This window comes from Balaenoptera acutorostrata, chromosome 3 (assembly GCF_949987535.1).
Source record: "Balaenoptera acutorostrata chromosome 3, mBalAcu1.1, whole genome shotgun sequence".
Taxonomy (NCBI): Eukaryota; Metazoa; Chordata; class Mammalia; order Artiodactyla; family Balaenopteridae; genus Balaenoptera; species Balaenoptera acutorostrata.
The window spans coordinates 85,871,954-85,898,049 of record NC_080066.1 but is presented as its reverse complement, the minus strand read 5'-3'; the positions used below and the strand labels follow the sequence as shown (position 1 = coordinate 85,898,049).

Here is a 26,096-nt window from a genome sequence, read left to right as displayed (position 1 = left end):
TGGGAAAGATATGAACAGAGGGATGGGGAAAGCTAACATGTTTACTGCCTACTGTGTGTCATGCTCTGTGCTGATTGCCCTACATAGAGGATCTCATTAACCTATATTGCCACCACGGAGGGTATGTTAATATTTTACTTCAAAGAACTTCCCAAGGACATTTGGTTACTAAGTGCTAGAGATAGGATACAAACCAGGTCTGTCTACCTTTAGACCCCTTGTGCTTTCCACTGGTGGTTAGAGGTGGCAAGTATAGTGGCTGGCAACTTACACTCTAAAAACCCACTGATTATCCAATAGGCCATTGGGCATTTGTCTAGTCTTCTGCTAGGCTAGTCTGACACCAAAGCAAAGCCATTTAATGACAATTTTAGTATCCCCCAAGATATAAGATGCATAACTAAACAAACAATACATCTTACAAAAGTTCATCATGAAAAAATTCTCTTGCATCTACTGTCAATTCTGACAAATTGAATTAAGTTAAATTCATTCAGAAGCAACACAACAATAAAATGATTTATGTTTCCATTTTTCCAGACATGCAAAGTGAATTTTCACTAATGATAAGGATAGGTTCAGCCAACCCTTCTCTTCAACTCAAAATACACAGCAGTGTCCTAGTTCCAGAGATGGAGCTCTCAGCCTCCTAGGGGAAAACTGCCCTGGGCCAAAGTCTTCCTTTTCTCTGTGGTCTGGCCACATGCTGCCAAATTACTGTAAGAAGTGCTTCACCAGCAGCTTAAGAGCTCCCTTGCGGTTCTGGAGAGGAGAAAGCTTGCCGAAGAGGCCAGCAATAACTAAGACACAACACAGATCAATGCAATCTCAGCAATAAATATTCCAAAATATGTTACTTACACAGACTTTTCATACTTTCTGCATAGCCAAGAAATCTTAAAGAAGATGTCTGGTTTGAGAAGGAGAGCTTGCCATGCATCAAAATAACCCTGGATTTTAACCACGATGGCCCTTTCTGGAAAAACAGAAAAAGATCAGAACAGATGAGCAAAAATGTGAGCCCAAGAACAGTACATTGCTCAGAGAAGATCCCCTGTAGACTCTCCTACCACCTGGGACTCTAAGCAGGGCAAGGTGCCACCTTCACTGGGTGTTTCAGCCACATGAATGCCACTAAACAAATCAACAGTAATTTATTCTGCTTGGCATCTAAATTGGCTACGTTAACCAGAGATTTGCCAGTTTTCATGTTTGCGTCAGAGACACAGCCTAGAATGTCACATCCTTCTCCTTGGCTGAGCCACCAACACCTTCTGTTTTCCTGACCGTGGGAAATGAGAAGTAATTAATGCTGTTATGGCCTCAATTCTGGCACCTGGAAAGACAAAAGGCCTCCCCACTCTGTTGTTTATATTTCGGTTCAGAGTGTGGAATTCATCTTGGGATCTTCAATGCCTTGTCCTGAGTCTTGTGCACAGTCAGATCTTAACGGATGTTCTTGAATTAAATTGAATACTAGAGAAAAGAAAACCCCTGCTTTTTTTCAAATTATACACAAGAGAAGGGAAGAGACATATGCACATGCAGAAACTGCAGTTCATAGAAATGAAGAAGCTTGCCCAACAAAGCAGAACCAGTGTGGCAAGAAGTCCCTAGGCTGGAGCCTGGTTCTATCTAACCTCAGGGCCATGTCCTTTCCTCTTTGGTGCACTGGGTCCCTCAGGCCAATTGAGAGTTTAATAAGGACCCGGTGAGCAGAGGGAAATACACATGAGTCTGTATGGGTTATGCAGGTTCTTAGACTGCAGTCTACATCCATAAGTTAACAGAGAGCTGTACAATTCCCTTTACTTGATCCCTCCTAAGAATCAAGGCTAGTGGGGAACCAAGGAGCAGGGACTTCTAAAATAGGTACCTGTCATACCTTAGGAGAGATGTGCGTGGAACAGGCAAACAGGACTTTCAGAGTCCCTGTGTGAAAGGGGATGAGGCAAGAGGCTGTGACTAATGTCCTCAGAGTGAATGGGGCTCCCATCCTAATGTCAATCAGATGGGGTTCCTATGACTCTGGTAAGGAGTCATTAAAGAGCTGGGGAGATGAGGTGAGGAGAGTGGAGCAGAGAAAGGGAGGGCTTATCGCTTGTCTGCTTGTCCAAATGTGGTCAATCAGGGAGCAGGTGTGATAGCTGGTTTGGGCAAGTGTGAAAATCGTGCCTTGTTCTTAGGCCTGTGATGGTCTTCACTCAGATCTGCACGTGGCTTATGGTCACCCTTCATTTGGAATTATGTTCAGATGCCCCTCCACAGAGGCCTTCCTGACCACCCTTTCTCTCCACAAGAGCTTCAGCCTCACACTGACCTCCCCCTTCACTTTCTAGCCCTTTGCCCTGCTTTATTTTTTTTAAGGCACTTATTATAGCCTAATATATTACTAGATAGATAGTTGTTTACTGTCCATATACCCACTGGGATGTAAACTCTTTGAAGGCAAGGACTTTGTCTTGTCCACTGGTCTATCCCCAGAACCTAAGCCTGGCATAAAATAGGCAATCAATAAATATTAGTTGAATGAATGTATGAATCAATGAACACTGCTAGAAATCAAGTCAGGAGAAATTACATTAAGCTGACAGCAGCAGAATTTAATGCATCCACATGATTAATGTTTGTTCTTTTGTTGGCGGTAGAGTTGCATGTATGTGTTTAATATTTGTTTCTGTAATATAGTGAGGAAAGCAGTTTCTTGAGTGAGACATCTTGCCAGGATTGTTATAAATGCTAAGTGACAAAGTTTATGTGAAGCAACTTTTTATACTGCTTGGCACATAGTAGACACTAAATTAATGTTAGTTATCATCATTTCCAGCAGCCTCAGTACCCTTATCACCGTATAGATAGAGTCAAAGTTTTCATACCTAGTGGCTTTGAGGCAGAGGTATGTATGTGCATTTATATGTATGTGTAGATAGATAGATAGAATGTGTATATGTGTTTGTGTGTGTGTGTGTATATATATATATATATATATACACACACATACATACATATATACATGTATATACGTATATATCATGCCCAAAAGAATGGTTGGTAATGGTTAAATACATAGGTTTGGTGGTACGATATATTTATGACCAAATCAAATGATCACATCTGTTAAATTTCAGCTGTGGGTAGAATCCTATTTCCTAGAGCAATGAGGCGAGATAGATAAAAATGAAATAGAAGATGGCCCCTGCTGTGGATATTTATGATAGTATAAGTGAACAAGGCAGACATACCAGGAACAATTTTTAGGAATACTTAGAATGGTTTAAAGAAGAGCAGTGTACAAAAGAGCATATCTTTACCTGAGTCTGTTATCCTTCTCATGCCCTGTTTAATAAAGGGCCCAATGTCAAGTCACAAGAATGAAAATTTCAGTACCGTCCAAGGGGATCCCCAGGAAGAGCTTGTTAGAGGTGTCCAGCATGATGCGCCGCATGAGGGTCAACACGTCCACGTAGCCCAACTCGTTGCGGACCTCCTCCAGCCTGTCCAGATGCTTGGTGATGGAATCAGCACAGACGGTCACCATGCGCACCAGGCCGGGGCCAGACAAAGCTGAAGGGTACACGTCAGAGTGAGCCGCCTCCAACTCCAGGGCACACAAACTATCAGGCAATTTTGGCGTTTTGTGTTTGAAGCCTAATTGTCCACATTTTTATTATGGGTGGAGATTTTCATATTCTTCTTTATACTTTTTCTGTATTCTCTTAATTTTCTCCATAGCAGGTTATCACATTTATGGTTAAAAATGAATGAATGAATAAATAAATAAATATATTTAAAACAAACTATGCAAAACTGAACTTTTCTTCATATGATGGCATATCATTTGTGAGATTGCAAATGAAATATTTAGTACTTATGATCATAAATCACCAATCAGCGATTTTCCATATTTATTATATACCTTTCCCTCTAAAGACAGTTTGGATTTGGTCAGGGTAATATTTTTTGTTTCAGTGGCTGGCAGAATATTGCTATAGAACTATTCAAATTGGATCTTACCTTTTTGATCTAAGGTGCTTCCTGTTTAGTTATAGGTCATATGTGTAAAATGCTAGTCTTCTAAATTACCAAACATACCCTTCTCTTAATATCAGTTTCTCTTCAATCTACATCCAGATTTATTGTACTCACTCAATGTCATAACAGCAAAACAAATCTTTGTTGTTTGAGCAGTCTTCCTCACAGGACTGGGAACTCTTTTAGGGCAGTGACAACCTGTTAGCATTGTACTTCAAGTCTGTAGTACGTGGTGGCTCTTGATATATTATGTATTTGTCAAATAGAGGAATGAATGAATGAAACCCGGTAGAGTGAACTGGCTCTGATCTCTTACTTTGCTCTGCTCCTGACCGTCTTAGCACTAGTGAGTCATGATGGTAGGTGGTCTAACATGAGTGTTAACTCTTAGAATCCTTTCTCTCCTTGTTCTAAGTTTAAGTTTTCTTTAGGAGTAATTGGTTTTTTTATGTCTTTTATTATTCAGACTTGCTGTTAAAGTCAGAGTCCTCCAACAAAACAAATCAACTGTGCTGCAGAAGCCCCTGATGTCACACTTTGCAAATAAGAAAGGAGACCTGGTGAGTGGTCCTAGAGTCTAAGCATTTCCACCCATATATAAAAAGGAAGTTTGGGTTGGCAGCATACTTTCTGACTTTAGGAAGGACTTGGAGATATGAACGGTGGGGATGCTGTTTCCTGGGTGACTGTTACATCCAGAAGTGGGACAAATGATTCCTTCATGAATCAATCCTTTGCATGGAAGGGATGGCTTTGATTTTCACTCCCAGGCTGATGTATGATTTGCCTCTATGTTCAAGAGCTTGAAGCCACATTTCAAACATATAAACAGAATGTAATATCACTGAAAGGGTCACAGGCCAAGGAATGTGGGCAGCCTCTAGAAGCTGGAAAAGTCAAGGAAACACTTTCTCCCTAGAGCCTCCAGAAAGGAACACAGCCATATCAGTGCCTTGATTTTCGCCCCATGAGACCCATGTCAGACTTTTGACCCATCAGGCTGTAAGGTAAGGAATGTGTGGTTTGAAGCCACTAAGTCTGTGTCAATTTGTTAAGCAGCAATAGGAAACTAAGGTAGTGGAATCTGTGCTAGAGTTGTGCTGAGTCTTGGTGATGGGCAGCTCTGTGGAGGGGGATCACCACTAGACTGGGACAGGCATAGTTTTTCCCTGTCTCGGCAGCTACACAGGAGGCATCTAGGTTCACTACAGAGGCTGGCTGGAGGGAAGAATATCCATGGTCCCTGGTCAGACCTACAACCCATCTAGCACCAGAGTCCATCAATGATAAGGTTTCTAGTACATGACCATCTTCTCTGATGTTAATGTCAAAGGTTGGTCATGTTTATTTCCCAAAGGCTTCCATTCCAGCAGCATATAGTAAAGAGGGAAATCACTAGATAAGGAGGTTTGGGGTCCAGTTTCTGTTCATCCATATCTGGCTATGTTGCCTGGGGGAAAAATCACAAGCTCTCTAGAAATGTACTTCCTTAAGTATAAAACTCAGAGGCTGGAAGAGATGACATATACAGCCCTTCTAGTTCTAAAATTCTCTAATTTTTTTGCAAATTGCTTTCTGTTAAAACATCTGGGAAGTCAGCCAGTAATTCAGCAAACATGTTGGCTATGTTAAATCAAGGATATGACTGACACACTAATTGACATACACACTAATTGAAGTGACCTTAAGTATGTAGGGTGCTAATTCTTTTTTACATCCATGAAATGGTTGTAAAAACAGAAAGAACAAAATTGAAGTGGTTAAATATGTGGGCTCTGGGGTTGTCTTCTTTGCTACCATTTACTAATGGTAGAAATTGGGTAAGGTACTTAACCTCTTTATCCCTCAGTTTTCTCATTTGTAAAATGTAAGTGATAAGAGTATTCACCACACGGGGTTGCTGTGGGATTAAAGTATCAAGTGTTTAAAACAGTGCCTACTATGTAGTACATGTATAACGAATGTTAGCTCTTATTATTTCAAAACTGTGAAGGAGCAGAAGTTAAAAATGATTTTAAGACAGGCATATTCATAGACAGACGAGCAGACTGTACCCAGCACCTGAATACCTTTTGTAAAGAAAGGTCGAACGGCTTTCCAGAGTGCTGGATTATTGTTAAATATGATGCCTTTCTCATGCATGCCAATGCACTGCAACCCAAGTTTGCTGCCGAATCGGGATGTGTAGTGACTATGCTTCATTATGTGGAACATACTCGAAGACCTGCAGAGAAAGCAAACCTTGGTGTTGATTTTTAAGGGTCCAGAGAACTCACGGTAATGAGTTTGACTACCAGTTGGCTCTCATAGCAAATGCATGTTGATCTTGACAAAATGCATAAATTCTAACGTTTAGATTAAATAAGCACTTGTGTTAGCACAAGGACCTCCTTCTCCAGTTGAAACATTTCTACCTACTAGCTCCCTGTTTGAGCATCACTAAAGATCAATACACACACACACACACACACGCACAGTTATTCATTATTTCCCCTTCTTTTTAACTCCTAGTCTCTAAAATATTACCCACTACTGTGGTCAGAGCTGCAAGGCTGTAAGAAACTGAACCCTCCACACCACCATATTCCTGAGAGCCTCCAGCCTCCAAGCAGCCCCACTCCAGACAGTGCTCCCCATGTAGAAGTGAGCTTCATAATCGGAAGTTGCTGGAATGATTGAAGTCTTATCTCTTTAGTTTTGGAAGCAGCAGTCCTGCCTTGTACCACCTGTCCCACAGAGGCTCTAATCAGGCCTGGCCCCTCCAGGGATGTATCATTCTAGGACTGAAGGACATCTCCTGGGCACCTCTGGCCCTGGGCTTGGCTGGCTGGGCTGGGCTGGAAGGCTCTCTGTGGTGGTGACAGCAGCTGTCTTGGGGCTCTGCATCCATCATGGTTCATCAAGGTCTCCAGGGTCACAGAGTTCTCCCAGGACATAGGACACGCTGAGCCATTAGATAGCCCTTGCTGTGGCAACCCTGGGACCTTGCCAGGAACCCAGGCTTCCTTGAACTTCCTGGTTCCTCTTCCACTGCTCTGCCCTCTATTCCCACCCCCAGGCCTGGCTTTTAAGGCCTGAGCTGGGCCTTCAGAGCAACTAGGAAGGAGCAGGCAGCCCCTCCCCACCCATGTCGTCCTTCAGGACTTGCTTCCTGCCCCAAATCCCAGTCTAATTGGGGCATGATAAGGCAATGAGCATTATAACATGTTGTAAAATCCTAGCTGAAGACGTCATGTGGCCTCCATGTGTGAAGAGAATATTGTCTTCTTAGGACAGTGGTACAGAATTCTTCTGCAGAGGAGCTCACTTTTGTGCGAAGATGTTTTATTAAGACTGCTTATAAGTAAGGCTATGGCATTTGAAGGAAGAGTGGATAATTTGAATAATTGAAAGGATAGGGTTTTCTATGTATAGTATCATGTCATCTGCAAACAGTAACAGTTTTACTTCTTTCCAGTTTGTATTCCTTTTATTTCTTTTCCTTCTTCGATTGCTGTGGCTAGGATTTCCACAACTTTGTGGAATAAAAGTGGTGAGTGGGCATCCTTGTCTTATTCCTGATCTTAGAGGAAATGCTTTCAGCTTTTCACCATTGAGTATGATGTTAGCTTTGTGTTTGTCATATATGGCCTTTATGATGTTGAGGTAGGTTCCCTTTATGCCCACTTTCTGATGAGTTTTTTTCATAAATGGATGTTAATTTTTATCAAAAACTTTTTCTGCATCTATTGAGATGATCATATGATTTTTTTTAATTATAGTAATCTTTTATTTATTTATTTATTTTTATATTTATTTTTGGCTGTGTTGGGTCTTCGTTTCTGTGCGAGGGCTTTCTCTAGTTGCGGCAAACAGGGGCCACTCTTCATCACGGTGCGTGGGCCTCTTCACTATCGTGGCCTCTCTTGTTGTAGAGCACAGGCTCCAGATGCACAGGCTCAGTAGTTGTGGCTCACGGGCCTAGTTGCTCCGCGGCATGTGGGATCTTCCCAGACCAGGGCTCAAACCCGTGTCCCCTGCATTAGCAGGCAGATTCTCAACCACTGTACCACCAGGGAAGCCCAATCATATGATTTTTTTAATACTTTTTTAAATGTTTTTTTAAATTTTTATTTATTTTTGGTTGTGTTGGGTCTTATTGCTGTGCGCAGGCTTTCTCTAGTTGCGGTGAGTGGGGGCTACTCTTTGTTGTGGTGCGCGGGCTTCTCAGTGCAGTGGCTTCCCTTGTTGTGGAGCACGGGGTCTAGTTGTGCAGGCTTCAGGAGTTGTGGCTCTCGGGCTATAGAGCACAGGCTCAGCCACAGTTGTGGCGTATGAGCTTAGTTGCTCCGCGGCATGTGGGATCTTCCCAGACCAGGGCTCAGACCCGTGTCCCCTGCATTGGCAGGCGGATTCTTAACCACTGCACCACCAGGGAAGCCCATCATATGATTTTTATTCTTCAGTTTGTTAATGTGATGTGTCACACTGATTGATTTGTAGTTATTGCAAAAATACACAAACAACGAAAGATCAGAAAAAGAAATTAAGGAAAAAAATCATTTACCATCACATCAATAAGAATAAAATACCTTGGAATAAACCTACCTAAGGAGGCAGAAGATCTGTACTCTGAAAACTATAAGACACTGACACTGATGAAAGAAATTGAAGACGACACAAATGGGTGGAAAGATATACTGTGTTCTTGGACTGGAAGAATCAATATTGTTAAAATGACTGTACTGCCCAAGGCAATCTACAGATTCATTGCAATGGCAAATTATCAATGGCATTTTTCACAGAACTAGAACGAAAACAATTTAAATTTGTGTGGAAATACAAAAGACCCTGAATAGCCAAAGCAATCTTAAGAAAGAAAAACGGAGCTGGAGGAATCAGGCTCCCTGACTTCAGTTTATACTACAGAGTTAACAGTAATCAAAATAGTATGGTACTGGCACAAAAACAATAATATAGATCAATTGAACAGGATAGAAACCCCAAACATAAACCCACGCACCTATGGTCAATTAATCTATGAGAAAGGAGGCAAGAATATACAATGGAGAAAAGACAGTGTCTTCAATAAGTGGTGCTGGGAAAACTGGACAGCTATATGTAGAAGAATGAAATTAAAAGTTCTCTAACACCATATGCAAAAATAAACTCAAAATGGATTAAATACCTAAATGTATGACCAGATACAATAAAACTCCTAGAGGGAAACACAGGGAGGTCACTCTTTGACATAAATTGCAGCAATATCTTTTTAGATATGTCTCCTAGATTAATGGAAATAAAAACAAAAATAAATGGGACCGGACTTCCCTGGTGGCACAGTGGTTAAGAATCTGCCTGCCAATGCAAGGGACACGGGTTCAAGCCCTGGTCCAGGAAGACCCCACATGCCACAGAGCAACTAAGCCCGTGCGCCACAACTACTGAGCTTGCATGCCTAGAGCCTGCAAGCGACAACTACTGAGCTCGCGTGCTGCAACTACGGAAGCCCACGCACTTAGAGCCTGTGCTCCGCAACAAGAGAAGCCACCGCAATGAGAAGCCCGCGCACAGCAATGAAGAGTAGCCCCTGCTCACCCCAACTAGAGAAAGCCCACATGCAGCAACAAAGACCCAAAGCAGCCAAAAATTTTAAAAAGTAAATAAATTAAAAAAAATAAAAAATAAATGGGACCTAATTGAACTTAAAAGCTTTTGCACAGGAAAGGAAACCATAAACAAAACAAAAAGACAACCTACAGAATGGGAGATAATATTTGCAAATGATGCGACTGACAAGGGATTAATTTCCAAAATATACAAACAGCTCATACAATTCAATTAAAAAAACCCAATCAAAAAAATGGGCAGATGAGCTAAATAGACATTTCTCCAAAGAAGACATACAGATGGCCAACAGGCACATGAAAAAATGCTCAACATTGCTAATTGTTAGAGAACTGCAAATCAAAACTGCAATGAGGTATCACCTCACACCAGTCAGAATGGCCATCATGAGAAAGTCTCCAAATAACAAATGCTGGAGAAGGTGTGGAGAAAAAGGAACCCTCCTACACTGTTGGTGGGAATGTAAATTGGTGCAGCCACTATGGAAACAGTATGGAGTTTCCTTTCAAACCTAAAAATCGAGTTACCATATGAACTAGCAATCCCACTCCTGGACATTTGTCCAGAGAAAACTATAATTTGAAAAGATACATGCACCCCAGTTTTCACAGCAGCACTATTTACAATAACCAAGACATGGAAGCAACCTAAATGTCCATCGTCAGATGAATGGTTAAAGAAGATGTGGTACATATATGCAATGGAATATTACTCAGCCATTAAAAAGAATGAAATAATGCCATTTGCAGCAACATGGATGGAGCTAGAGATTATCATAGTAAGTGAAGTAAGTCAGACAAAGAAAAATATATGATATCGCTTATATGTGGAATCTTAAAAAAAAAAGATACAAATGAACTTATTTACAAAACAGAAAGATACTCACAGACATAGAAAACAAACATACAATTACCAAAGGCAAAAGGGGGTTGAGATTAACATATACACACTACTGTATATGAGATAGATAGCCATCAACGACTTACTGTATAGCATGGGGAACTATACTCAATATTTTGTAATAACCTATAAGGAAAAAGAATCTGAAAACGTATATATATATATAACTGAATCACTGTGCTGTACACCTGAAACTAACAAAACATTGTAAATCAACTCTACTTCAATAAAAAATTTTAAAAAGACTAAAGTCAACAAAAACCCCAAAAGGTATGGGTCTGCATCCTGGCCTCAATAGTTACCATATATATGACATTGGGGAAAACATTTATTCCCTTTATTTTCAATACTGACACAAATAATAACACCTATATTATAAGCTATTATAAAATGTAAAAATGCTAATAATTATAAAAGCCCCTGATTTCACATTGTTTATTTTGCTTACTTTTATTAGATCTGCCGATGTATATACATGATAAATATGCCTTGAATAAAATTAATGAATAATATTTAAAAATAATTGAAAGCATAAATGGATAGTTATTCTCTTCAGGATAAAAGGTGGGGTGGGTTTATTAGATGGTGGATGCAAGCAGCACAGGGAAGGCTTGAGAGGAAACAGCTGAGATGAACCTATGTTTATGAGGATTTGGGGAGGAGAGGGACTCCTCATTCACTGCTCAGTGAAAGAGGGACTTTAGAAGAAAAGAATGTCTGTTGGGAACTCATGAAGTTAAGAATCAGGTGTGGGAGGTATAAACTAATTTTCATCTACCAAGAGAAAAATTAAGAAATTCTGCAGGTGACTGCATTTCCTGTGGAAAGGGGCTGAGGTTGGAAAAGGTTCATGCAGGGCTTAGACAGAAGCAGGCTACCTGGGTGAGGGCTAAGTGGTGTCTGTGACCATGATGAGCACGGCTCAGGAAGCTGGAAGTCCAAAATGTCCTCGTTAATAAGCTATGTGGTTGACCCTCCTTATGGTAAGTGAGATGGAGGGGGTATGAACACAGACGGGATGGAGTTTATCAGAGCGTAGGAAGATATAAGCAGGACATGTGGTGTTTGTATGTCCATTGTTTTCTAAGTGCCAGTGTTTGTATTATAGGTGAAGACTGAACACCAAACACCCCTTGGAGAAATCAAACGAGATTATCTAAAGGTACAGAGGAAAGTCAGTTCAGTAAGGATACACGGCAGACAGACCAGGGCAGAAGGAGGTGCAGACAGCCACCCCAAAATCCTTACCCACAGGGGCACCTAGATATGGTGAGGGAGGGAGGAGAGAGAAGTCATGTCTCAGCCACCTCCCTCCAAGTTCAGCCTTTTTACCTATGACCCTGGTAATGCCACCTCTGAGGCGTGGGGCCCTCGACTGACTCTGCTGCTGAGTAGACAGTAGGACCCCAGGGTTTGTGCTCAGGCACAGACAAGGTCTCATGTATCACCCTCCACCTCCCCGTGCTAGCAAAGCTGTTCCAAGCACATTATCCAGACTCCTCTGTGGGGCAGGACAACAGGCTCTTCAGATTACAGGGTTTATGTCACAGTGTTTATACATGGACCACACGGCCAAGTGTAAATTCCCCTTAGTAACATGTAAGCATGGCAGTTCTGCAACTTCAAAAAATTTCCACTTGAGTAGCTTTAAATTGATAGCCATTTTTCTTGGAGATAATCAGAAAAAGGAAGTGGAGTTTGGGAATTAAAAAGAGTGGAGAGAGAGAAGGAGTAGAGGTTTTCTGCAGTGCAGCTATGGGATACATGAAGAAAGCCAATGCATTAGTCTGTGTTTTGGCCGTGTTTACAGGGCAGGAGCCAGAACGTATATAAAAGTTGCCCATCCTGTGTGCTCTGGTGAGGAGCTGCCATAGGCAGACCTAAAGTGATAGAACCCTTAACTTAGGGGCTCGAGAGCTAACCTGCTCAGGTCCGCTAGTGAAGTTAAAATAGATCTTCCAGAGCTTTCCCACATGAGGATTACCCATTATCCCATGTCTCCAAGGCCAGAGTGGAGTTCAGAGACACAGATCATGACATCAGAAAGGAACCAAACATTTGGGCAGAGGAATAAACAGAAAATATGTACATTATAGCAGGAAAGTAAAATATATATATAAACATCATTTTGATAACTGCAAATGAGGGAGAATCTGGTGTGCAGGGGATAGAAGATGGAAGGAATTGAACAGTGCTCAATTGTGCAAATTCAAGATGCATAACATATTTCTGGTGTTAGCTTTATTTTAGTTGTTATTTTTTCCCTTACTTTGGTGAGGTAAATATTGTACACGTTTTCGTGTGTTCACTACAACTTTGGTTCTTCCTCGCCACTTCTGTACTAAAATTCTGTTTCTCAACTGCAAATTCTCCTACTATGGATGTCTTCTGAACACATAACCCTCAAAGATGGGGAGTGGCTACTATAACCTACATAACTGTTCTTGCACTGGGCTAGGGTGGCCATCTTCTCACTAGCTCCTCTCTATCCAAGTTGCAACTGGCTCCTAAATGGATGACTTTGCCTTAATGAGGTTGTTCAGTAAATGCCTGTGAGGACATATTGCCATAGGAGACCCTGGGCTAAAAGAGCTCAGCTCTGGCTGAGTAGATAATGCTGTGGGCTAAGCACTAGCCAAACCCACACATTTGTGATGGATTCCAAGGTCCCATTTAAACTTTAAAAGAAAGGCCCTGAAATTATGGCAGTTCTGTGAAATGAAGACAGAATTATTATGTGAATAAATTATTTACTTGATATATATTTCAGGAAGAAAATCTTATTTTCAAATCAAAATACTCTCTACTAAGTCAAATATACTTTTGATATAATTCCAGATAATATTCAAATTACCCTAAGTTTTGGACAAGTTTTTCTCTTCCTAGCAACTATAAAAGCAAAAGACAGGGCTTCCCTGGTAGTGCAGTGGTTGAGAATCTGCCTGCCAATGCAGGGGACATGGGTTCGAGCCCTGGTCTGGGAAGATCCCACATGCTGCGGAGCAACTGGGCCCATGAGCCAAAACTACTGAGCCTGCGCGTCTGGGGCCTGTGCTCTGCAACAAGAGAGGCCGCGATAGTGAGAGGCCCACGCACCGCGATGAAGAGTGACCCCCGCTTTCCACAAATAGAGAAAGCCCTCGCACAGAAACGAAGACCCAACACAGCCAAAAATAAATATTAAAAAAAAAAAAAAGCAAAAAACAAAAATCCAGATGCTTCTATTTCTATTCCAGGGAATTAATTTGACCAACTAGCCAAAATTTTGTCCTGTATGGAAACATCATGCTATACAAAGGACTGAAATTCTTATTAATTAATAGATTTCAGGCCTCTAGCTTTCTTACCTTCCACTACCTCATTCTATAATTAAAGCAGAAAGTAAGTAATTTGTATACTCTTTATTCACAAACTCGGATCTACAAATTTTAAGTGCTTAGAGGACAAGCAGAATACTATTTTTCTGCTCTGACCTTTAGAGCTTTTGTGTGTATCATAAAGCACATTGGTCTGTCCATATGTTTTGAGGAATTACTGGTCAATTAAAAACTTGAACCCAAACTTCAACTCAGTTAAATGTTAGTTAATAAAGAGCTACCATTTAAAATCAATGTGTTCTTTAGGGGGCGCCAACATCTCAGTTATCCTGAGACAGAGGCTTTGACTTGACAAAGAACAAAATAGGCAAGACAGAAGTGGTACACACAGCAAGCCAAGTGTGACTAAGGACAAGCAATTTAAAACAAGATCACTTATGACAAGTAGGCTTTATCTAACTGGAGTAAATCAGGAAAGTGAAGAAGGGAAGGTTGGTGATGAACTAGGGGTGCCAGCCCAGAGGTCTCCTGACATTAAGGAGAACAGTAGAGACCTCCTTCCCACAATGCGGGCCAGCCTGTAACACCAGGTAAGGGAGATGTTACATTGACTGACTGACTGACTGAGAGAGGGAGGATTTCTCACCACTGAGGAGAGACCAAGTGAGTTCCCAGGCTCAGAAGGGACAGTGGGCAGTGTAAGATGCCTGATCCTTGGGGGTCATTATTCTTCTTGAAATGTGACTGAGGTCAAAAGACATCTCCAACGATGGCAAACCTATTGTCTCTTCAAAATGAAAAGTAGCCAGGAAATAAGTCCTTAGGTGGTAAAGAAGAAGCCACCCTCCCATTCTGAGTTTAAAGAACTCACACACCTGTGGTCAGGTTCAAGATTGATGAGTACTAGAAACAGGGGGGAGACAATCAATGGAATATTTGGTACCAAAATTTTATAAACACGTGCCTTGTGTAGACCTGTTCTGTGCCTGTGACTTACACTCCATCAATTCTACCACGTTTTCCCTGTCCTTTGCCCTCTAATATCCTTACCCAGGTTTGATATTGAGTTCTCTGCAAGAGAAAAAGAATCTTTGTAACAGAGAGATCTGACTGTAACCACCTGAAGCTGACCAAATTTAGTATCACTGATATGGGACCACCTTCCCTGGTCTCTTGATGTGATGCAATGTGAAGTGCCTAGGACTAACGGGAACGTATTATTACACAACAATTAACCTGAATCGAATAGAGCCTATAGACCTAGTGTTCAGTTTATAAGCAATACCAGGAGTAGAAGAATATGTTCAGTGACACCATAATGAGACAATGAAAGAAATTTGAAATGTGGGACATCCTGTAAGACAACTGATGTGGTCTCTTCAGAAGGTCAAGGTCATGGGGAAAAAGGGGGGATGACTGCTCTTCTAACTTTCTTGTTCATTTGAACTTTTCTTACTAGAAAGTTGGAAAAATATTTTCTTGTCAATCATTAGAGTCTCTCCCTTCCATGCATCCTCAACTCCCTTGACCCTCTGCTTACTTTGTCCTAATTGCCTGGTGAAACCTCAACCCTGGCTAAATCCAACTCTCAGTTTAGCTTACTCTGTGCTTGCACCTGACAGCTGAATGGGGCCGGGGAAAAAAACATACATGCACATGGACACACACACACACACACACACACACTGGCGGGCCTCAGTTAAATTCAAGTGGGCCCTTAGTGTCACTGGCAATTCTACTACATTTCCCAAGTCCAGTCACTCCCTCGCTTTCCTGGATGACTGTTATATCCTGTCTCCTCTGTCCCCCAGTGTTGTACTTCTCACCTTTATTTCAACTACAGACTTCATTTCCTATTTTATTGAGAAAACAGAAGCAACTGGAACCTCTGCAAGTCCAACCACCAGGATCAGTGCCCATATATTCAACCTTCCCTCCTGTTACTGTGGATGAACTTCCAGGTCCCTTTTCAAGGCCACATCCACTTGTTACCTGGACCCGCTTGTCATCTCACCTGGCACGCTCCTCCTGTCTGCTGCATCAACACTTTCCTCTGTAACTCATCATTTCCATCAAAACACATATGTCGTAATATCTTGTATCTTAACAAGTAAAAACTCCTTGAACCAAACATCCCTTTCAGCTCTGTTCCATTTCTCTGCCTCCTTTATGGCAAACTCCTGGAAAGAGTGTCTATACCTGCTGCCTCCAATTCTTCTCTCCCCATTCTCTACAGTGGTCAGACTTTTACCCCCAGCACTCCATTGAAGCTGCTCTTGTCAAGGTCACCCGTGACCTCCCTGGTGCTAAATGCAATGCTCACATCTCTGTCCAGTCATGTGGCACTATCTGGAGAGTTGACAATTCCATCCTCACTGACATGCATTCTCGCTTGGCTTTCAGACCACCACGCTCTCCTGGTTTTCCCTTCTCTGTGTGGCTGTCCTTCTCAGCCTCCTTTGCTAGTTTCTGACCTTCCTTCTTAACTTCCCGTTCAGCGGTACTAGGCAAGTCAAGTCAAAATATCTGAAATGGAATCCTGATTTCTCCCCATCGCAGAGTTGCTCCACCCACCTTATCTTCTGTATAGCCCATGTCTACCTGCTAATAGTGTGGACAGCCATCCTGGTCTTTCTGAGTTTTAGCTTAAAAATCCCACAACATGGGAAATCCTCTGGTCCCAAGTAAGCCAAGACAGTCATTCACCCTACTGCTATACTATGTTTTTCCCTTTTATTGTCCGTGTATTGACACTGTAACTATATATTCCTCTGCAAGGGTAGGGATTTGGGGCTGATTTGTTCATGATACCTGTTGTACATAATAAGTTCTTAATAAATATTTATTTAATGAATGAATGGAGAGCCAATAATGACTATGATAGATTAGGATCATCCAGTGCTTAGTATAAATTCTCAATAGTGGATGCTTACAAAATAAATGAATGAATTCCCTGTAAATTTATACATGATTAAAACAGGTATACAAATACTATAACAATAATTAGTATTTAAATGGCTAACTGATGCGCAAATTTGACCCCAATTAGCATATTAAGTTCTATCTCCCCTTTATGGATGCTACCTACATTCTCCTTTTTGATACTATTACAAATACTAATACATACACACAACATAAAGTGTCATGCGTAACGTCTGTAGACCCTCAGTAATTTAGAGCATCCCTGCCTGGGAATCGTGCACACTTTACGCACTTTAAGATGATCAGATGGAGCTCCCCCCAGAGCCCCCAGTTGCTCAGGCAGAATCCTGGCAGCACTCGTGCCTGACTTCCCCCCCACCCGAAGTTCTGCAGCACCCCCGACTTCAGAACTCAGCTGACTTGAAAGTTGGGGCATAATCTCAGCACAGTTGTAATGACTACAGATGTCAAACTTTTCGAAAGAGAAAAAATCTGGCAAACTATTCAAAGAAAAAGAAAAAGCTTTCTGAGGTCCAATGGGGTCTTTTCAAGAGGTACGGGTAGTTCTGGAAGGACCTGAAGAGCAGACAAGGGAAGGAGATGGGGACAAACATGTCCTATTCCCGCGGGGAGCTCAGCCCTTAACAACAAAATTGAGCGGCTCAGAGGCAATTATAGAGAACACAGAGACTCCAACCAGAGAAAAGCCTATGAGGACAGAACAGGGAAAGAACTGGGAGAGCTGGGGGAAGGGCAGAGTGGGATGTTGTCCAGGTCCTCAGCGTGAATCAGCACCTGACCCTGTCAGGGTGGCTAAGGTCACTTTCCTAACTAAGATAGCAGAGTGATCAGATGCCACCTGTGCTGTAACGAGGGTCCTATTTCAGGAATTGCCTTTGGGGTTCCTGGGAATTTGTCTGGTGATCTAAGTATCTAGTGTCTAAGAGCAATTTCTATCCTGGTCCTCTGGTTCTTTCTCACGTGCTTCATTCTTCCCTCCAGGTCTAGTCTTGCACTCCCACCACCTGAGCTACACTTAAGGGTAAGAAAATTAGACAGACCCCTCCAACCTGCTTAGGTGTTTCCCCAACCCCAGGGAAAGGCCCCCTGCCCCAGAAGCTTCTTACCTTCTCTCCTCCCTCAAGCGTTGCAGCACATTGGAATCACCTGGGGCTCTAAACACTACCGATGCCTGGGTCCACCCCATCAAGAGACTGTAACAGCTGGGTTGTGGCCTGGGCAGTGGGGTTTTGAACAGCTCCCTGGGTGACTTTCATGTGCAGCCCGGGTGAGAAGCACTGCTCTAGATCCTGAGCTGCAGGCGTCATCCTTTTGGATGAATATCCTGCAGGTCCCTTTGCCTGTATCTGAGGGAAAGGGGTGACAGGGAAGGCAGACACTGACTTGAGGAGGGCTGGAAGGCAACTTGCTGTGCTGGGGGATCCAAGAGCAGAAGGCAGCGTCCCAGTCCTCCAAGCCCAATCGCCATCTGTTCCAGGACATTTTTGAGGCTCTAGTCAGTTGTACAAGTGAGTAAAGTGTCGATTTTGAAAATGAGAGCATATCAAATTCACTTAAATTTGGCTAGGCAGAGCTCCATAGACCAAGAGAAGTAAAATCCAAGAGTAACTCTGGCCTCGCTACTAGAGCAGTGGATCTGAAACTGGAGTGTGCCTCAGAATCACCTGGAGGGCTCGTGGAAACAGATCGCTGGGCCCCGCCCCCAGATTTTCTTATTTAGTGGGTCAGGGTGGGACCCAAGGATGGACATTTCTCACAAGTTCCCAAATATGTGGATGCTGCTGGTTGGGGGGCCACCGTCTGAGAACCACTGCACTGGGGTGTTTCACTGTGAACCCAATGAAATGACATTTCCACCTGAAGCTATTTATGGTTAGATGTGTAACACGGTCTGCCTTAGCTACTCGTCAAACTTTTACAACACCAAACTGAGTGAAATGAAAAAAAAAAAAAAACAAACAGGCAAAAACCGAGATATTAGTTTGGTTGAAAATAACATTCTTGGATAGGTAGTAATATTTGGAAGGATAACGTTTTTTCTCCCTTGCTCCCTTCTTTCAGGTATTTGGTTCAGAGAATTGGGCTTTTGAGTTCACCATGGTATTTTCAGAAATGATGTATATCATCATGGCCTTAAAAAAAATCAAGGCGGTTTCCAGAAATGCTTCACTTACTTCTGTGCAATAGTCTGTGTACCTGAAGAAACAATTCTAATAAATCAGTAAAACACCCTGGTCAGTCTTAGTTTGTGGGTAAATCTCTGTCAGGGATTATAAATATAAAAACTCATTAATGAGACATTTTGGCAGATAGCTTTGCTAAAAATCTAGCAAAGATAGCTGAACATCTATATGTGCTCTCTTTTAAACTCTTCATTTTTCATGATCAATCAGTAAGAAAACTAATATTTCACAAAGCTAGTTCTTCAGTCAATGCATATTTTGTTAACCCTGGAGTAAATTCAGTCCGCTAAAGTTATCTGGAAAATATTAAGTGTATGGGCAGCAGGAGAATACCATTTCTTTTAATAGGCAATATTGTTCCTAATTTATATAAAATCACTCAGCAAGGACACTGGCACACAGTCACCAATAGGAGAGCAGAGTATGAATGGCTTCTTCATCTGCTGTCTGTCCTCCCAGAGTTTCTCAGTAGCCTGGCATTAGAAACACATCAGCGAATTGATACAGTCAGAATTTTTTTCCTCTGGTGTTTTTTGTTGTTGTTGTTGTTATTGCTTGTTTGTTTGTTTTGATGCTTACTTGTACAGCTAAGACCAAAATCTTAGGAAATAGGAAAGCATAAAAGGTAATACCAAAAAAAAAAAGGTAATACCTCTCCCTCAAGTGTGTTTTGTCAAAACCAAATCACCTGTATTCTAAGTTTCCACATTCACTGCTCAGAGAGATTTTGAATAATTTTCAGTCTTCCCAGAGTTCTTTATATGTACCTCTGGCTTCAAGCAAGACCCAATTATTCTACTTGTCTCAAATGTTAGATTTTTACCTGGGAATCACTCATCTTTATTTAAGTAATGAAAACATAACTTTTGAAACAAGGATGGCAAAATATCAAAATAAGTTTGTTTTTTAATAGGAAATATCCCAGCCTTGATTTTTAAAATATGTCACTGATTATTAACAGACTTACTTGCTAATAATGAGGGTTTCCTCTCCACATATCCAGACTCTCATGAATTCTCCATACGTCTTATTGTAGTAATTGCAGGCACTGCCGATCCCCATCCAAAGGAACCTGCAGTGGGAAATGAGGGGCCCAATTCCCAGAAAATAGCCAGGACCTAGGAAAGTCATCAGATTACAATCAATATTTCCGTAACACCAAAAAGACAAAGTACTTTAAATTACTGTTGTTCTTATTCCTTTATATCTACATGTCCTTTTATATCTTCTGATGTATATAGGTTAATCACATACACAAAATGATTAAAACAACAACACAAGTTAACATGAGGCTCTTCACAGCTCTATGAGTAAAAAGGTGTCCAGTTGACACCACACCAGTTCCATTTGGTCTCAATCACTTCTGTCTGAACAAACTGGAATAGGTGTCTAGTCTATTCTTGCTGTGTTAAACAGTGTCTATGGGTTTCAAATACAAGTCAATCAGTCCCTCTGGTAACAGGCATGAAAACCAGGACAAGTGACAAGTTGACAGATCTGTCTGGCTGCTAGTTTTGTCTGAAAACTGGGTTTGAAAGCACCAGTCAACGGAGTGGGTGGAGTTGAATTAATTTGTGGTTTTGTTGTCATCTTTTTAACTGTGAGAAACATGGCCTGCAAAGACAATGTCCAAACAAAAAGCATGCATTCCTTTTTTATTTCCTTCAAAAAGGATTTGGTTTAAGAAGAGAATATTAAGCTAAATCTCATTAGACAAAATAAAGCTAAGCATTGAGGAATGAGGCAGTGTGTCTGATCTGTGTCTAGACTGGTCTGAGTCCAGTGATGTGGTTTTAGTGAAGAGCCGTGGCCCTTACACCCTTGCTGACGCAGACGATGACAGAATTGTGAAGACTGTGAATCTGGTGAGCAGCCAGGGGAGTTGCTGTTGGCTTGTATCAGAGAACAAACTTGGCAGCTTGATTTTAGTGGTGGTGGTGGTGAAAAGTTCATCAAAAGCTTGTTGGAATGGTTTTAGGACTTTCACTGTAAAGTTATACCATTTCTGTATCTTACTCCTTTAATTCCATTTTGTCAGTGAAATAGTCCTGGAGCCAAAATTCACACAACTGTCTGAGACAGTACAGTGCTATAATAATTTAGATAATCTAAGTTTTTGTTTTGTTTTGTTTTGTTTTCTTTGGCTGTGCAGCATGGCTTGCAGGATCCCAGTTCCCTGATTGAACGTGGGCCATGGCAGTGAAAGCTAGGGATCCTAACCATTAGGCTACCAGTGAACTCCTTAGATAATCTAACTTTTTGCATGACTCAAGTGGAAGTTCAGTCCCAAATTTGGCAAACAGGGTTTACTCCTTAACTTTGCATTAGCAGGATTAATGTAGCAAATACTACCAGGTTCTTTTGTCTTTAAAGTTCTTTGTTAATGTCTATAGAACCAATATAAGAATTTGAGTTCTTTGGATCAAGGGTTCTTAATCTTAAGATTGTTCTCATAACACTACATTATACAGTTATATAGTCAGATGACTGACTTTATATTAAACTAATTTCATTGAGTTCTCAAAAAGAATTAAGCTGATTTGATTGTATACATATTTCCTTAAAATGTAATCAGACATACTGACCTTTTATCAATACAAATATGCATAATAACAAAATACTTTGTATTTACAGCTTGAAACATTGTAGATCCTCAATAAATGTTTCCTGAATGAATTTTTACAATTTATTAGACGTGTAAAGAATGAAGTTTTAAATGTCATCCTTATTTAGAATATTTTAGGTGTATTTACATTTTGATAAAAATGAGAAAATATATCTCATACATTTAATCCATGTGAAGTCAAACACCAGTCTATTTGGGAATAGACTTTTTCAACAAACATTTACTTCAAATACTACGGCCATGAGGAACAAAGACATACAAATGAAAGGCTGCACTTTCCATGTTTTATCTAAATGTTTGTTGCTCTGTGGAAAGTCTTAGTATTTGGAAACCGCCAATCAAATTTAAAACATGACAGTGAAGAGCTGTATCTGTTGAAAAAGGGAGATTGTGATGAACTCTGCTAAGGCTGAGAACCGGAGTTTTTTAACCATAAGAGAATCAGAGTTTGAGTCTTTAGCAGTCAATCGTATTTCAACTTAATTCATCCAACAAACCCTGAAACCCTACTAGGTATAGACACTAGCTCCAAGTTAGGGACCCGTGATGGTATGGTAAGTATAACTAGGTCCCCATCAGATCCTGGGCAGGGAAAAGAAATGTGAAAAAAAGCACAAAATCAAATAATTATCACACAATATGATCCTTTCACTTAACGTGTATATTTTATACCTTCCGGTTGGAGAGAAGAATGCTCTAGGCGGGGAGAAATTTTGGTAGAATATTAGGGAAATACTCTGGTTGTGTCTACATTACACTGCTCTCTGCTTCTCAGATTTGGGAATGCTCATCTAGGCATGTGTGAGTACAGCAGTCTCTTGCACACCCTCAGGGGAGCAGTAAATACGTCACTGCATTTTTGTGCAGAGATGGCCTCCATGAAGCCAGCAGCTGGGGCCTCCCACCCTCTGTCCTAATCAAGAAGCTGTTACGTTCCATGCTGGGTGTATACCCTAGAGAATCGTGTGCACACGAATGTTCATAGCAGCACTGTTCACAATAGCCCCAAGCTGGAGACACCCTAAATGTCCATCAACAGTAGAATGGGAGATTAAACCATGGGGTGTTCATATAACTGCATACCATATGAACTGCAGCTGCATGCCACAACCTGGATGAAACCCACAGGCAAAAAAGTGAGCAAAAAAGCAAGATAGAAGAATAATGTAGGATTCTATTGCTAAAGCATGTAAAACCAGGCAAAACTAAAGTACGTTGTTTGGAATATGAAATTAGGTGAGAAATCTATAAAAAAGCAGGGGAGCGATCGTTAAGAAATAGAAGGTTGTTTACTTCTGGGGATGAGAGTGGGTATGTTTGAAAAGGCACAAGAGGAGTTTCTAGGATGCTGCTAACATGCTACTTCTTGTCCTGGTCTGTGATGACATGTTTATTTGTGCATTTTCTGTAAAACAGATTTTTAATGGGCAAAAGGAGACTATTGCCATGTCCTTTTTTCCCAGTGCTCCCATAAAGAATGTGGTGCCCAGGGCAGAGAGGGCCTCTGGGGGAGAGGACCCACGTGCAAGGTTGGGCATCGCCCTGTATCCTTGGGGAAGGGAGAGCTGCCAGGTGCCAGGTAACTATAATCCTGGCAGAGATCAGTGAACTGGGGCAGTCTCCCCAAATTGAAGCTTACAAAACCCCCAAATAGGAATGATTCTTTCCTCTCCGAGCCCTCACGGCCCTCGCTGGCACTAAGTCCTCTGCCTATGTATGTCACCTTTGCACACTCCTCGAGCCCCCTGTCCCCATCACCTGATAATGCAGGGCCTCTCAGTAAGTGTGGGTTTAAGAAGCTTAGATCTGAGTCCCAGTTTCATCACTTACTAGTTATGGACACCTAGCCTCTTTAAGTCTCAGTTTCTTCACCTGTAAAATAGGCATCAACACACTCAACTCACCAGAGTGCCCAGAGGTTCACAAGAGAAAGTGGGTGTGAAACTGCTTTGAAAACCGTAACTTACTAGAGGGCTTTGGCTCATTGTACCCTCTCAACTCTTTGGCTTCACTGACCCTGAGATTCCCCATATGTATAAAGCTAAGAACCCAGAGAGCGAGTGCTTGGAGGGATCTGGCAAAAGGAGTTCAGAAGTATTGGTCAGCAAGACCCATCCAACAAGGCCAGTGTCCTCACCTTCCCTTCCCCAACCAGGAGTCGCGGGATCTCAGCCTGGGCCAGAGGTTTCTAGAACTAGAAGGTTCTGACCAGACCTCACATTTTCCCAAGGAAAGCATGGAACTAGAAGCTCGCTGGTAGCAAAATGATCATCTACCTGGGATTTAGGTCTTCCTGGTGTTTCCCCTATTGCCACTCTCCTTCCAGTTGAGATGCTGGCAAGCCATCTCCCTTCTGTGGCTTTAACCCCTCCCCCCTGAACTGAGGAGTTTGAACTCCATAGTTACTCATACTTGTCACAACGGTTTGCCTGGACAAGGCAGAGCCCTTCTCTGAGGCTCAGTTTCCCCTTCTGTCAAATGAACGGGTTGGGCTCCATTCCGTGGCTCTCAACCCTGACTGCTCAGGAAAGCCACCTGGGAAGATGTTAAAAAATCAAAAACCCACATGGCGACCCTCCTCAGGCAGGGCTGAGAACCACAGGACTATGTGATAGTGTCATAGACTGTCAGTGTATGACAGCATGATGTCCCCAGCCCAGAGGTGGTGGACAGAGTGAGCTACCAGCTAGGCTCCTGGTCCAGGGCTTCAAGGATGCCAGTTCTTGTGTTTGCCCCTCCCCAAAGGTCCAAGGGAGTTCTACCATCACCTGCAACATAAACATCTGGGGGGACTTGTTAAAAAATACCTCCTCCCTCACCTCCACCATTCACGGACCCTGACTTGGGTGCCCACTGGGGGAGGAGAAATCCAGTGAGGAAGGAGCAGTGGTGGGGAAGGGGTTCAAGTTAAAAGACTGTGGAACAGTCTTCCTTCAGACCCCCATCAGGAGTAGAGAACAAAACAAACTAAACATTCCATTCCATTGGGCCTTATAGTAAACTAAAATACCAGGCTGAATTGGGCAGAGAGACAATCAGTTCTCTGGAAAACGATGGAGAATCCAGACCCAGGGCACTTTGCAGCAGCGCCACACTCCCACTCGACATCACTCTGTGAAGAGGCCCACGACGCTTGAAAGTGTGTAAGGACTCTGCTCTTGAAATAAAGCCTTATCGGATATCTTATGGAACTGGGGACAGATGCCTGCTATGAGGAGTTTTCCCTGAAAACTAAAAAACCATCTGATATTTCTGAGTCAATCTGGTAGTGTGGAGTGATGGGGTTTCTACTGAAATTATCTGGATAATTATATTATACTCTACTTTTGATTGATCCGCAGAGCTTGTGGAAGTTTTTTTTTAGGTTTTGAAGGGAACTATAGTGATCCCCATTTTTCTTCCGCTGTCCAGGTCCCATCCAGCCCTTGTGGTGGCACCAACATCACCACCATGCCCCAAAATAAAAGAAAATAAAGAATGGGATAAAGAGAAGGAATAGGTTCAAGAAAGGGAGAGGGCAGAGGACATGGATGAGGCAAAGTGGGAGGGAGACAGAAAGGAGTACAGTACGAAGGCATTCCAGAGACATTTTCACCTTTAGAGCAAAACTGGAATGAATTTGAATCAAAAGAAAACAAAAACAATCCTGGAATTTTACCTTGCTCCACTCCATCTTAAACTTACTTTAAAGCATACAAGTGCCAAGTCTATTCTACCAAAGCAAAGTGGATACTGGAAGGGATTATGTAAGATATTGTTTTAATGTTTTCATTAAACATGTGCAGATAATTGGCTAAAATTTTTTCACCTGAGTCCTCATTTGCTTATGTGCCGTGGCCTTCAGCCATCTTCCCAGGTTTACTCTTCGTCGTTTTGCAAAATTTCCTTTACCCTCATAGATCAGAAGCCCAAGAAAACAGTCTTCTTAGGTATAGAAATAAATGACTGACTTACCTGGTATTGAGGATGTGTCCTCATAATTCCAAACCAAGAGAAAAAAGCCAGTGAGCAGCAGGATTGCAATGCTGGCAATAGGCATAACTTCAGACACCATGCTGGTGATGTTATAATGCCTTGGGTTCAGCACTTCCAAAACCATCTTGCGTTGCTTGAACTCAGGGGAAGCAACTTAAAGTCCTGTGGAAATCAGAGGGTCAGAAAAATTAGAGAATCCCCCAAAATGTACATTTACGACTCCTCTTGCTTCAGAGGATGCTGTACTGTAGAGATGGGTGTTCTGTTTTATAACATGATTGGACACTTAGACAAGACAAATTTGTAGTTACAAGTCAAAACAAGCAAGCCCAAGCGAGATCTTTTGGCTTGAAGTGCAGCATTTCTGACCTTGGTAGAGTCTCAGGTTCGTTTAGACGCTTGGTCTGATAGAACCTTATCATCTTGCCCTTGAGTGGGTAGAGTGACTGAATTCCCAATTGAGAGCCAGATTTCTTACCAAAACACATGAAAATGAAGCTCATTCCAGAGATG

The 26,096-nt window shown here is 41.9% G+C and overlaps 1 protein-coding gene across 1 annotated transcript in view; it reads right to left on the bottom strand.

Annotated features, from left to right (window-relative positions):
* Positions 1 to 25,707, bottom strand: part of LOC103012080 (aromatase) — a 31,873-nt gene extending 6,166 nt beyond the window's left edge. The window contains exons 1-5 of the mRNA XM_007170396.2: positions 25,563 to 25,707; positions 19,950 to 20,100; positions 6,102 to 6,256; positions 3,388 to 3,564; positions 862 to 976 (exon numbers count right to left, since the gene is read on the bottom strand). Of these exons, the coding sequence (XP_007170458.1) occupies positions 862 to 976; positions 3,388 to 3,564; positions 6,102 to 6,256; positions 19,950 to 20,100; positions 25,563 to 25,707 (743 nt within the window). The remainder of the gene's footprint in view (positions 1 to 861; positions 977 to 3,387; positions 3,565 to 6,101; positions 6,257 to 19,949; positions 20,101 to 25,562) is intronic.
* Positions 25,708 to 26,096: the final 389 nt, after the last annotated feature.